At 30.8% G+C, this 13,721-nt stretch overlaps 1 protein-coding gene across 2 annotated transcripts; it reads right to left on the reverse strand.

Annotated features, from left to right (window-relative positions):
• Positions 1-1,543: 1,543 nt before the first annotated feature.
• Positions 1,544-8,663, reverse strand: LOC131594301 (kinesin-like protein KIN-13B). 2 transcript variants are annotated; one of them, XM_058866395.1, is made up of 12 exons: positions 8,151-8,663; positions 7,946-8,050; positions 6,907-7,044; positions 6,676-6,777; positions 6,093-6,170; positions 5,928-6,009; positions 4,573-4,732; positions 4,194-4,496; positions 3,471-3,689; positions 2,647-3,124; positions 2,295-2,360; positions 1,544-2,212 (listed from the first exon to the last, which is right to left on the reverse strand). In XM_058866395.1, exons 1-12 carry the CDS (start codon positions 8,256-8,258, stop codon positions 2,036-2,038), a joined length of 2,016 nt encoding a protein of 671 aa, XP_058722378.1. In that variant the 5' UTR covers positions 8,259-8,663; the 3' UTR covers positions 1,544-2,035. The 2 variants fall into 2 exon arrangements, with proteins under 2 accessions (XP_058722378.1, XP_058722377.1); XM_058866394.1 differs by having other exon boundaries at positions 6,907-7,050; positions 8,151-8,661.
• Between the last annotated feature and the right edge of the window lie 5,058 nt (positions 8,664-13,721).

The raw sequence follows: 13,721 nt of genomic DNA on the forward strand, positions 1-13,721 counted from the left end.
ACATAAGCGATTTATGTCTCTTATGCAATTGAAAAGCCACAAGCACGATCGATCAACTAATAAAAATACCATTGGCAGGCACAACACGATGGCTATTAAGCAAGGGACAAGTGTCTTGGATGACAAACAAACTCAATTCGAATTTTGCTAGTGATGTTGTACGAACCTATTGTAATTACCAAGACCTTATCTGTGTGTGGCTGAAAATATTACAGATTTTGTTAAGTCAAAACATATGCATATCTATAAATATTGTCTAGGAAAAACAGATTTCACACATTCAAGCATTACACGTGTAAAGTGTATTTCTAATAGGTTACTCTATTGGAAACATAGATATGTGGAGGAGAGTTGTTTTACTTAACTACGATATAAATAGCAGTTGATTGTTAGACTGAATGATTCTTTATATGATTGATGGTTAATGTTTGATATTTAATAGTATTAATTTATAATTAATGATGGGTGGTTGAAAATTGATAAATTACTAAATTGTTTGATAAAATTATCGACAAATATTTTATATTGTTTGATAAAATTGTTTTATTAATTGTTTGAAAATAATTAATAAATATAAAATGACATAAAAAAATATTTTTTATCAACAAAAATGTTTATGTAAGATTTTTATATTATAAAGAATAAAAATATTTTACACCGACAATGCACTGCACTACCTTTAAGCTCTTTATATATAGAGTTAAAAGGTAGTGCACTGACAGTGTAAAACTATTTTACACTGTCATCCAATAGGGAGTCATGAATGTGTCATGTCATTAAAGTTTTTTTTGAATAAAAGAATGTTTTAATTGGATGCATGGTGGTGATTGGTTGACAGTGTAAAAATATTTTACACTATCAGTGCATGATCCCTTTTCTCTTATATATTTTACATCTAGTTTATAAGGTAAAAATTAAAATAATTGTTTAGTAACAATTTTCTCACAAGCTTATATTTTTGAGATGTTACTTTAACTAACTCTTGAAATTATAGCTTATATCATCATACATTCTCTATTTTTTATTTTATTATCATGATTAAAAAATTTAAATATCAATTTAAATTACCTTTTTTGTCATCTAATGCTTATGAATTAAATCAATAACTAATTTTATCACACTTCAAATTTTCAACATTTTAATTTATCTGATGTCCACTATTATCCAATTTGTCATCCAATGTACCAAAGCCAGTCCTTGATCTTGACCCTCAGACAGCTTATATTAAGAGATGTATTAAAAAATAAATACAGTGATGTTGAAATATGAACTATTAATCCCAATCCAATGACAAAGGCTATGTTTGTTTGAGGTAAAATGTAAAACGACCAATTGAAACTTCTGTCTTGCCATGTGTTTCTGTCGTTTGCATAACGTGATGCCAGACCAAACACATGCTAAGATTGTTTAGCTATCGGCTTCTATAACTACAAGGAATCTGAGTCTCTGTCTAAGTTTGCAATCATCCATAAACAGGGGAAAAAGAAAAGAACCTTGGAATCATAATGATGATACAATACAAGTAGACAAGACATTCAAGCCATAATCAAAATGCACAAAGGAAGCTGGTATACAACAGAAAAATGTCAAATGAAGATTCTCGGTTGCAAAAATACAAGCAACAACCCAAGTGATTTGACTGTGTAAGGTATATTTCACAGGTTACAAATAGTATAGGCCAAACAAGCATGTGGACATACAATTTGTAAATAGTTCAATTTAGTTCAAGTCACAGTTGTGACTCATCTGAGGGATAAAATGTACTCACTCTGATTTTAGATATAACTAAAAAAATCAAATATATTTAATCTAAATTTAAATCAAATATATTTAACTTTTCACTTATATTTAAGACCGAAGAGAGTGACACGGAGAATGTGTTGATCCCTATTTCTGGACTCAAAAAACCAGTGATCTTGTCAAAATTCTTAATGTACATGCGAGAAACACTCCACGCCAATGAAATCTTAGCAGCAATATCTGAAAACACAGATAATTCACACCCATAATACATACCGTTTTCTCAGAAGCACAATCAGTCACCCGAGGATGAGAAAAAGTTGTACTCATTTAAACGTCTCTGGAATTGAGCCAACTGAGTCTGCAATTGAAATATTCCTGCTGCCTTTTGAGACAAAATGGTATTCAATTTGGAAATATAAGTATCCAATTGATTTCCTGGTTGATCAGCTTCAAAGAGCAAATTCATCTCCTGTATTAAAATATCTAAATATGAGAGAAAATACCAAACTTAGAAAAATCAATAAAAAAAGGTGTAAGAAATTTGTACATACCTCCCTAACAATATCTACTGTTTCCTCCACTTGTCTGCGGTGAGCAGTTACAAGTTCTTCCTCATCCTAAATTCCGTGCAAAGCAGGAATCATTCAGTATTTCATGTCAGAGATATCAAGGAAAATTATAGTTTTAAGAATGGTTAGAATGCCAATTAGACAAAACCGGAGAAGGTGTTTTGATTGCGTATTACAACCACTACCTCTCTTGTTTTCTGTCAAATACCAAATTGAAGATTTTTTTTTGTTTTTTTAAAAATAAAAAAAAACTGATGTACATTCTTCTCTTTCGTATACTACTTGTTTGTAATAAATAGCCGTACTCATTTATCAATGTGACATAAGAGCATACCTTCAGCAGAGCATTAAAATCATCATCGTGATCAGAATATGTATTCTCAACATTTGATAGATTTGCATGTTTAGCACGAGAGTCTATCTTCCTTTTGTCTTCTACAGTAGATAACTGGTTGTTATCTATCCTCTTGCTCGCTTTTCTTGTTCTGTCTTGTCCATATGTTGGTATTAGGTAATCATTTTCTTTCTCAGCTCTGTCATATTGAATACCTCTTTGTCGGTCAGAGTACACAGATGGTTCCAAATTTCCCTCTTTCCTACCACTTGCAACACGGTCCATCTTCTTTGGAGGTGAGGGTTCTCTTTGAGACTGTTTGGACCATCCAAATTGATTCCTCTCACCGGAAACATATGTTATTTCATCTTCATAGGTATCATCATGAGGTAAAATCGGCAATACAGCTGAGTCTCTAAGGTTGGATAAAGAAAGTGAATCCTTTCTGGAGCTGTTCCCCTTTGACAAGCTCTTTACCCTGAAATATGATTATCAATTGGATACTTTGTTACATCAGATCAATAGATCAATTTCTCTCTGTAAGCTATGGATAGACTATTCTAAAAATTACTTTCTTCGTTCATTGTTCTTGTTAATTATTACATTCACCAACTCTCTACTTATGCAAGCTAGGCATAACAGAAATTCGCATATTATAACAAACTAACAATGACTGATCCTAATGGATCTATCTAGATCCTTCTATAATAGGTGTGACTCGTGCATCAAAAGAACTCAGAAGCTACTTGGGACTATTCTATTCTTCTCTGAGCCTATATTGGATCATGACACTTTCTAACCAAAAATATTTTCAATCTGCATACCTGTCAGCATATCTTAATGTGTTGAGAGTATGCTCACATGAACCTGAGCTTGGAGAAATGCAAGATATCATTACAGTCCGTGAATCACCAACAAAAGAGTCTCGTAGAACTTCAGTCAATTTACTTCCTCTGAAAGGGATATGCCCTTGGTCACTGTCTAGGGCTCTAATGCATTCTTTCAGTGCAAGTAAGCTTTTATTAATTTCAGCCCCTTCAATCCTGGAATTTAAAATAAAAAGTAGTCAAAAGTTAATTAAACCAAATGAGCGGATTTGGCTGTTACAAATCAAGTTAATTGAACCAAATAGACAGTCTAAGAGGACTACTTTAGAATGGGGATACACAAATACATTATTTGGAAGGTCTAACAGTTACTTAAATGAAAAGACCGGATAACAAAATTAGAAAAAATAGTAATGTAATAATTCGTAACATGATCGACTAAGAGCATGTTTGGATTGGTTTATTTGAGTTTATCTACTAAAATAAGTACTTGTGCGCCTGCTTGAGAGATCTTATGGAAACAGTTTATGACAGGTCTACAAGTTGTTTTCGGCTTATTTCCACAAGCTCTCCAAGATAACTTAAGAAAACAGCTTATAATTTATATGAAAATAGTTTGACTTTATTTTATTTTTTATAATAGAAATAGCTTATATGATAAACGTTTATGTAATAAGCGCTTGATTAAGTTGTTTAATCAAAACATGGCCTAAGTCTCACCTGGTCTGCTTATCATTATCTATAGTATCAGCACCGCGTTCACTTCCAGCCAGATCTATGAAAGATAGTTTGCCTATGACTCGGGCGGGCTTTGATTCAGACCCATCAGCTGATCTCTTGATAACAAGTTGAAGTATAGCATGCGATCGAGATGATTCCTCATTTGCACCGGTTGTACCAGTACTTCTTGAAGAATTTCCTTTCTCAATAAATTGCTTGATTGTTTCAACTTCAAATACTCTGTATTCCTGCAAGCCAACAATGCAAACCTGCTGTTTACCATCCTCCCTCGTGCAAAGTTTTCTGCAAAACCATAAATCAATCAAACAAATACTCCAGAAGCAATACTCTAAGCACACAAATTGATATGATCACTTACTTTCTATCATTGAGGAGATCAAACAGTTTCCCCCCATATATTTCGAAAAAACTAAAGTATAATTGGAAACCTTGGCTCCGGTACGTGTGGTGGATTAATCTTAAAATATCTTGGGATGCTTTGAGAGGCAATGGTTGCATAGTATACGTCTTCCCACTCCCTAAAATACAGAAATTTTATATCAACAAAACACTAATACTATTCCAAGTCACCACAAAAATAGATAAAAATATTTGAGGAGTTTCAAATTTCCTTTGGATATGGACCGAAATCAGAAAAGAAAACCAAATACCACAGATATTATGTAAAATGAGAGCATCAAAATGGAAATGCTTTTGGAATTGAATAATCCAAGATCCAAGTTAGTGCAAATTTTTTTCACAAGAAATTTTATCAAAATAAAAGTCCAAAAGGACTACATCATATATGTGTGTGTGTTGAAATGGTTTGAGATTCAAGCCTTCAACGTAAGAAACATAACGACATGATTTTGCAAACATGAAGCCTGGAAACACACTTGTGGTCATACAGTTGCCTGTACAACAAAATGATGACACGTGGCATTATACTTTGTTTTTTAAACAAAATATAAAGCATCCAACATGGGTGAGGCCTAGGTTGCCTTTGAAGAACTGGGGGTAATTTACCCAACACTCAATGAAAATTAGTTGACTGAGCAAATTTGCATGATACTCACAAGCTAATTTTAAATTCACAAGTAAATTTAATAATGTGGCAATGAGATAAACACACATGTAACATGGGCCTTTTTCAAACTTTTTGAGTATTTTAAATAATAAGAGAAAAAAAATGAGGCAGAAGTGATTATCAAGCCTGCCGTATTTTATAAAAAAAACAAATGTCCAGTAGATTTTAACAGATTTTACATATCAAGGTATTTTATTTACAAATGTAAATCTCGATAGTCAATATAGTGAGCTATAGCAGTATTGAGCAGTTGATGACCACTATTGCATGTTTGTAGCGGAGCGATATGCTAGTGGTCCACACTCACTTCAGAAGCCATTATAAGGCTGGTAGCTTCCGCTAAATGCTTCAGAAAAAAGCATTGTATATTAGGGACATTTTAGGTATATTCTCATTTCTCGATGATGTTGAGGTTTATACTTCCAGGGTGCAAACTGACATGTTCAAATTTCAATTATTATATATGAAACATGGATAAATAACTTAGAAATCACAAAACCTTCAAACACCATCCACATTACTTGTAAAGAAAAATTATTTTAAAACATCCAATGAACATTTGATGTTTTTATCCAAAGAAAACTGATAATAGAATAGGTAGTAAATCTTACATTTCTCAATTAACAATAAACAAAATACTTACTTACCAGTTTGGCCATAAGCAAAGCAAGTTGCTTTAGTTCGTTGGAATATCAATGGAACTATGGGCTCTACAGTCTCAGCATACACCTAAAAATAAGTAACAACTTCAGTGAAACAATTGAATTACCAGTCATCGTTGTTACAAGAACTGCCACTAGTTAAATACTCACTTCATCATTTGAAACATCTTCATCCAGCACAGCATCAAAAAAGAACCCGTGTTTCTCAACGTATTCTGTCAAGTCAACCTGCACAGGTGATGTGGAAACATATTAAAGAAAAAAGGTGCAACATCCATACATCTGAGTACAGTAAGAGTATTTTTATCGTGAACTATATACATATGTATTCAGCATTAGTTAGAAAAATGGTCAATTTGATTAGACATAGATCACTTTTTTTCCCCTACTTTCAAAGAATTGTGCAGAAAATGATGAATGTTATTTTTTTTCACAAATCCTTCAAAACAGGAAACAAAAAAAATTATACTATTTTGTAGTTATTAGTCAAAACACGAAATGAAAATGAAAAATGTTTTCACAAATTCAGCAGGTCCTACATGCATGGTGGTCAGAATTTAAAAATTTTCAATCAATACCAAAAGGAGAGTATTATGTTTGGAGTCAACTGGTGAAAGTACTTAGTAGTTTTTATGTCAAAGTAGTTTATTAGTTATTACTAATGGTTAACACATTTAATCCAGAGTTAAAATCATGAAATCCCGGGTTTTAGGACAACCTACCACATACTCACCTTGAGTTTTCTTTCGTGTACTGTGAGAGAATTTGAATTTATTGTAATAATATCTTCCTCTTTCTTTGCTATTTCCTTCTTATTCAGTGGTCTCTTCCTAACCTGCAACAGTAAGCAGCACTCTTAAGTCTTAACCTAAAAAAAGGCAAATGCAAAAGGAATTAAAGTAAAGGCCCTGGTTAATCAATTAAAAATGAGACATGAAAATAAAACTTATGGCAAGAAGCATACTGCAACTTTGATCTTAGCAACATTGTTTGCTCTCTCTTTATCAGCTGAGAAACTTCTAAGAATATTGCTCTCAGTCAAGCCCCGAGATCTTGGTGCGAATTTGTTTCCAGGGAAAATCGGCTCAGAGTCATCAAAACACTGTCCCTGAACAGTAAAACTCAGTCAAATATTCATTGTAAACAACATCACACATAGAACTCCAGCCACTGGTATGTTCATACAAATCATCATGGTAAATACTGCAAACTAGAAATTACCATGTGCAAATAGTCATAAAAAAATCATCATGGTCCCAAGGTCGCATAAAAGGAGAGACTAGTGTTAGGCAATCGACAGGCAGTGTAAAATTTTGTCGAACCTCTATGACATGGATCAACTACGAAATAATGTGAAAGCTAGGTAGTTGCCCATAAGCAACACGTTGTATGGCTCGAGTTCAATACCAAAAGAGGAAGGGACGTCACATCGCCGCCTGGATGCAATAAAATATAACAATTTGGGTAGAAGCATGGTCCTTGATAGAACATTATGGCGGAGGTTGATTCATGTAGCCGACCCCACTTAATGGAATACAGCTTGGTTGTTGATGTTGTTGTTGAAACGTATAACTAGTTAAATGTCACTGTTTCAATAGCGGAAAATAGCGGTTTTCTCAAATTTTGCTACGCTATAGTGCCATAGTGCCGCTATAGTTGTTATTTGACTGCACTCTATTATAAATATCAGTGTTGTCTTCATTGTTACAGTTTAGTGGTTTGCTTCTTAGGACATCATATATGGAATCCCGAGTTCGAACCCGGACTACTACATCCATCCCTCCCTCCCTCCCCACAAGTTGTTATCATATGCAATTCACCCAACTAGTTCGTCAACAGATAAAGATTATTAACATTAAACACCTCAGATTAATTCAACTTTGATGGAATTATAATCTATTATGCTTTTAACCTTAATTTTCGCATTTTTAATCTAAAACCCCTCTTTGATTACAAGATAGTTCCAAACACAGAAAAAGCTAAATTCCAAACACACACCAAACCTCAGGTAAAAGCTCAGTATCAAAGGAATGTAAATCAAGCAAGCCACTCATGAACACGCTATCATCGTCACTCTTTCTCAAACTCGAAGATCGCGTTCCAAATTCCTGCAGAAAACAGTTCAATTCGTACAAACATAAACACAGACTATTCAGCTTATGAATTTTCATAGAAAAAATCAAACTAAAAAAAAGATGAAAATCTCACATGTGCAAAAGCTGAAGGATGAAACCATCTTCCCTGATAATTTGCATCAAGGATGAAGTTATCAGAGCTTTGACGCTGATGATGAACTCCCGAACTTGATCGCGGCATCGATTACAAAATCACCAAATCACATTCATCAACAACGATTTTGAACCAAAAAAATCACTGATTCTACGCTTTTTTCTCTTTTGTTCGTGAATTTTGTTGGAAATGAAAAAGAGTGGAAGAAAACGAGAGAGTAAGAAAATTTGAGTTTGAAACTTCAAAAGGAAAAGCGAAACTACGTGGAAAGTGAAAGAGAGCGGAAGCGCGTGTTGTTAAAATGCGGTTTGAGAGCGGCGAAGCGCGTGTGAGGAATCAGTTAGTTTTGAAAAATGGAAGAAAACTAATATTCCGCGGCTTTACGATTTTTGGACGTTAACCCAAATTGAGAATTTGAAAATTTATTGAGGATCGCGTATGGGCGCGTGGAAACTACCTCGCGTCGGAACAATGAATCGGTCATATAGTAGCCTAGTGGACCAGGTTCCATGTAGGAGTCAAGATTGGATGGATTATTCGATTATAAACTTGGCTGGCAGTAGTATCTTTTTTTTAGATTTTGAAAGTTTAGGTGATCTGAGCTTTGAGTCTGAGGGTCTGTTTCCTAAGACCAAAAAACTAGTAATATACCCGTGCGTCCGCACGGGTAAAAATGATTTAGTAATGTAAAATTATACTGTAAATTAAAAGTAATATTTATATATATTTAGCTGCAAATTGAAAATAAGAATTTCGTGTCTCAAATAAAGATAATTGTTAGTTAAAAAAAAGTATTTTGCTGATAATGCCCCGTGAAAAAAAGAAAAATTTTGACATTTGAAAATAAAAATTTTGTGTTTTAAATAAAGGCAAATGTTTATTAAAATAAAATATGTATTTTGTTGATAGTGGCCCGTGAGAAAAAGAAAATATTTTGACATTTGAAAATATAAATTTTATGTCTCAAATAAAGACATATGTTAATTATAATAAAATAGGTGTGAGAAAAAGAAAAATTTAACTGACAATGATTCATGAGAAAAAGAGAATTTTTGATATTTTAAAAATAAAAATTTCGTGTAAATTTTAAAAATATATTAATAATATTTTTAATAATAGTAAATAAATAAAAATGTTTTTATATAGTGTAAGATCTATTTAAATACAAATATAAATTTAAAATGAATTATTTAAATTTAAAATGAATAATAATAATAATTTAAATTCAACTGTATTGAATAATGTTATATAAAAAAAAAGAATTTGTATGATAAAGAAAGAAAAAAAAAGGGAAATTTTAATGTTTGAAAAAAAAATTATTGTGAAATTTAAACCACAATGGTTTTACTAAAGTGGTTTTATTGAAGAGAGAGATAAAAGTTATTTAGAAGTGAAGTGTGTTGAAATGAGATGGTGGTTTGTCCATTAGTTTATTACATGTGGCAACATTAGAAATGATGGGAAGGTTGAAAAAATAGGTTGATTATGAATAGACCATTTTAACCTTTGTGCTTTGTAAATTTAAAAACAAAAAAGGGTATTTTAGAGAGTGTGGTAGTATCTTTTATTAATGGCTAGATAGTTGAAGAGCTTTTACCTTTTCAGTTCACATTAAAAAAAAAATTCTGTTTGATAACGCTATTTTAGCTTTTAGCTTTTTTACTAGCTTTTAGTTTTTTTTTCAAAAGCTATTTGAAGTAGCTTTTAAGCTTTTAGCTTTTAGCTTATGACATTTTTTTTTCATTTATACCCTTATTATTTTAACAAAATATTACTACCTTTATTAAATAAAATGATCATTTATGTCATTTTCTATCTATCAGCTAATAAAACAGTTAATTTACCAAACACTCATGTTAGTTTATCAGCTATCAATCACCAACTACAAACTATCAGCTAGTTTTATCAAACATAGCCTGAGTCGTCTCAAATTTTAGAAGGTTTTGTGTTGTGTAGTCGTAATTTAACTATAACAATAAGAATATAAGTCATATTTAATCATAATTTAATTAGTTAAATATTGTATAAGGTTTTATTTAACTATAATTTAGTCTTGATAAATTTGAGGCATGTGTAGTAGTCCGTCCTACACATCCTTAAAGACTTAAAAGACAGTCTTATTTTAAACACTTCAATCAAGATAGATTTGAGATTAATTGTTAATTTTAAGTTTGAATATTTTGAAAACGGTATTTAAATTTTAAATTCCAAAAAAAAGAAAATTAGAATTTTGAAGAACTCTTGACTGGAATGGTGGAAAAGAAATTCTCTTTGGCCTATATGCAATATGCATGAATGAAGCAAAAAATTTATTGAAGATAATCTGATTTGTAGGCATGTAGGTCATCACGTTAGGTATATAGTCAAAATAGTCAAAACCAAAAAGGCTTTTGGAAATGTTAATCGGATTCACGTCTTCACGAGGGTGGCACCACTCAAACTCAAATAATGCAAAACTTGGTGTAAATATTATAAAAGAGAATCTCTTATTCAGTCTATTTGAGTTTCTCATGAAAATTCTTAGGGGTTATGTGTACCACTGTTTTTAAAAATATACTCTATTTTTGAAAGTGTATTTTTGAAAGCACTTAGTTTAAACTACTTTTGTATATATAATTTCAAAAAAATCTAAATTTAAGAAAAAAATGTATTTTATGATGCGTATTTTTAAAATAAGAAGACATAAATGAAACTTTACTAAGTGCCTTAAAAATATTAAGGGGTAGATTGAGATGTTGTCACATAAAAAATGTAAAGATAATGCAAAAAAATTTATTTTTGTTTGACTCTAAAAAATAAAATAAAAAGGATTTAAATTTAAAATAATAATTAGAGAAAATAGATGATGACCATATATAGTTTTTAAATTATTTGTATGAAATGGCAGATCAATATTTAAAAAAAGTTATACTACATTCCAATTAAATTATAATAATTATAATAATTATATTAATTTATTTATTTATTTAAACTATTTTATAATTATATAATGTTTTGAATGTTTTTTTTCTAAATTTTTTGTTATTAAAACAAAAATTTTATAATTCTATAATTTATGTGGAAATCACTTGAGCTTTTTTCCACACTTTTTTTAGTATTGTCATTTTTAATCTTATCATGTTTAATCTTATCACATATCCAACGCAACATCCTTGTCATTATTAATATTACTTTATTTTTGTGTTCGTTCTTTATCGCTCAATATTTTATCTCATACAACATAGCAGGTCTTATCGTTGTCCGATAAAAAAATTCATCAGCTTCAGCGGTACTTTGATGTCACAAAAAACCCCTGAAGTCTTTCTCCAATTCAACCACCCAACTTGAGTTTGAGGGTTTACATCTCTTTTATTTCTCCATCGCTTTGTATTACAGACCCAAAATATTTAAATTGTGTGAATTGTAATGTGATATGGTCTATAAATTTCACCTATAAGTGAGAAACCATTCTTCTTTTGCTAAACTTGCATTTTATATACCTCGCCTTACTTCTGGTTAGGCGAACACCATATATTTCTAAAGCTCACCTTCACTTAAATCCTCCTTCCCCTCTCCAAGTAGAAATATATTCTCTGCACAAAGCATGCATATTCGTGCTAGCTCTTTGATGTGATCAGTGAGTGCATCCAATATTAAAGTAAAAATCTAAGGGTATTGGGTTGAACATTGACGCAAAACTATTTTAATGAGAAATTGTATGTCTTTCCACCTTGCGTATGAACACTAGTCAATACTTCTTCATTCATATCTTGGATAGCTCGAATATATGCAATCCTACCTTTTTCTTCTCTAAGAATTTCCACAAAATCTCATTAGACAATCTATCATACACATTCTCCAAGTCAATAAAAAGCAAGTATAAGTCTTGTTAGCTCGATTCTCGAATATAAGTTATCTATTTCATAAAATGCTATTCTCTATATTTTTTTTTTAAATTTATCTTCTTTTTAAAAAAAAATGTGCATTTCTTCTTTTTTATAATTTATAATGTATTTATTCTCTCAGTTGGATTGTCCAACCGAGAGAAGATATCAGTTATGTATTTCACAAGGCATTTTTTTTTAATTTATCTATTTTTTAATTTATCTATTCCATCGGCTGGATTGTTCAACACATGCAAAAGTATGTTTTGCATGTGTTTTTCTAAATTAGACTTTAACTATTCATTATTTTTCGACACTCATTTTATCTTTATTCTTATACGTAATTTTTTCCAAACGAAATCTCTATTTTACACTTTTATCATATCAATTTCCACCATATTTGTTAATTTTTAGAGCTCTTAAACCTTGTCCAAAGAATCCGCTTTTAATATTAATTCTTAGTTTGAATTTAGTATTAGTTGAATATGTATTATTAATCGCTTTTAATATTTTAAATAGTAAATTTAAAATAGTTGTTGAATATCATAAAATGAAAATATACAATTATTTAAATTTTAATTAATAAAGTTTACTTTGAAAAAGAAATTAATCTTTATGTGCCTTAACTTCATTAACGTCTTGTTACATTGAATAAATCATCCATATTTTATCAGGAATAACCTAAGTATCACCTAAATAAATTACTCTTAATTCCAACCATATCCACCCAACTTTATGACACAACATTTTTTTTGGTCGAGACAAGAACCAACCACCTATCTTTAAATATGTACATAATTTTCTTCAAAAATATTATATAAATTTGAACTTACATTGACGGGTTGGTTTGAATATCAGCTATATCTATGAGTTTCATTATCTTGCTTATACTTTGAAAAACTACCAAAAACTGAACCCAATAACCACTTGTTATTCCATCTCAAAATCCTTCTTAATCATGGTATGTATCTTTTCCTTTTATTATTTATTGAATCCAAATCATTAATAATAGGTAATAATTTTCTCTCTCAATTTGCTTCTTCTTCTTCTTGTTGTTGTTGCAGTCTCTTACGACTTTGATGTTTAGATCAATGGTGAGGTTTCTAGCATCATTAATAGGTGAGCCTTCAACTTCAATCCCAACATTACTATACTATAGTGGTCTTTTGCCTCACAATGTTGTTCTATTGAGAATGGTTCGACATGAGATGCTTCATCAAGAAAACTATCTCTTCCATTTTCTTATTAGCTTAATGAGTTGCTTTTTGTGAATTAGTTGTGCTAATTTTGTAATCATGTTTAATTTCCATTTAGTGGGTTTTTGTTTACTTTGAGAGTGACGCATGTGTTCAAAAATGTGATTTTTATTGTTGACTAAGCTAGTTAATCGTTGAATTCTTAAAATATTAGTGATGTAACAAGATTATTTGGTTTGGGTTTTTTAGATGAAAATTGAGATAATAGAAAATAGGTTGTTTGGTTTAATTGATTTGTTTTCTAGATTATATTTTTTAACAAAATCCGAATTAAGTTTAACCGATAAAATATGAATAATGTAATTTGACTCGATCTTGACATTTTTTCAAGTCTTATTAGTTATTACTTTTTGAAATCAAGAGTCCTGAAGTCCAATTATAATTTTTTTAAAATATTATTTACACAAGCACCTAAACTATAATAAAAAATA

This window comes from Vicia villosa, linkage group LG4, assembly GCF_029867415.1.
Source record: "Vicia villosa cultivar HV-30 ecotype Madison, WI linkage group LG4, Vvil1.0, whole genome shotgun sequence".
In the NCBI taxonomy this organism is placed as follows: domain Eukaryota; kingdom Viridiplantae; phylum Streptophyta; class Magnoliopsida; order Fabales; family Fabaceae; genus Vicia; species Vicia villosa.

Bases quoted from the DNA above. Each gene is read 5' to 3' on its own strand.
- LOC131594301 (XM_058866394.1), bottom strand. From the start codon at position 8,258: ATGCCGCGATCAAGTTCGGGAGTTCATCATCAGCGTCAAAGCTCTGAT. The intron at 6,010-6,092 runs GTGAGTATTTAA...ACTTATTTTTAG, and splicing joins AAGATGTTTCAAATGATGAA to GTGTATGCTGAGACTGTAGA. The intron at 2,213-2,294 runs GTATGTACAAAT...ATTTTAATACAG, and splicing joins CAGTAGATATTGTTAGGGAG to GAGATGAATTTGCTCTTTGA.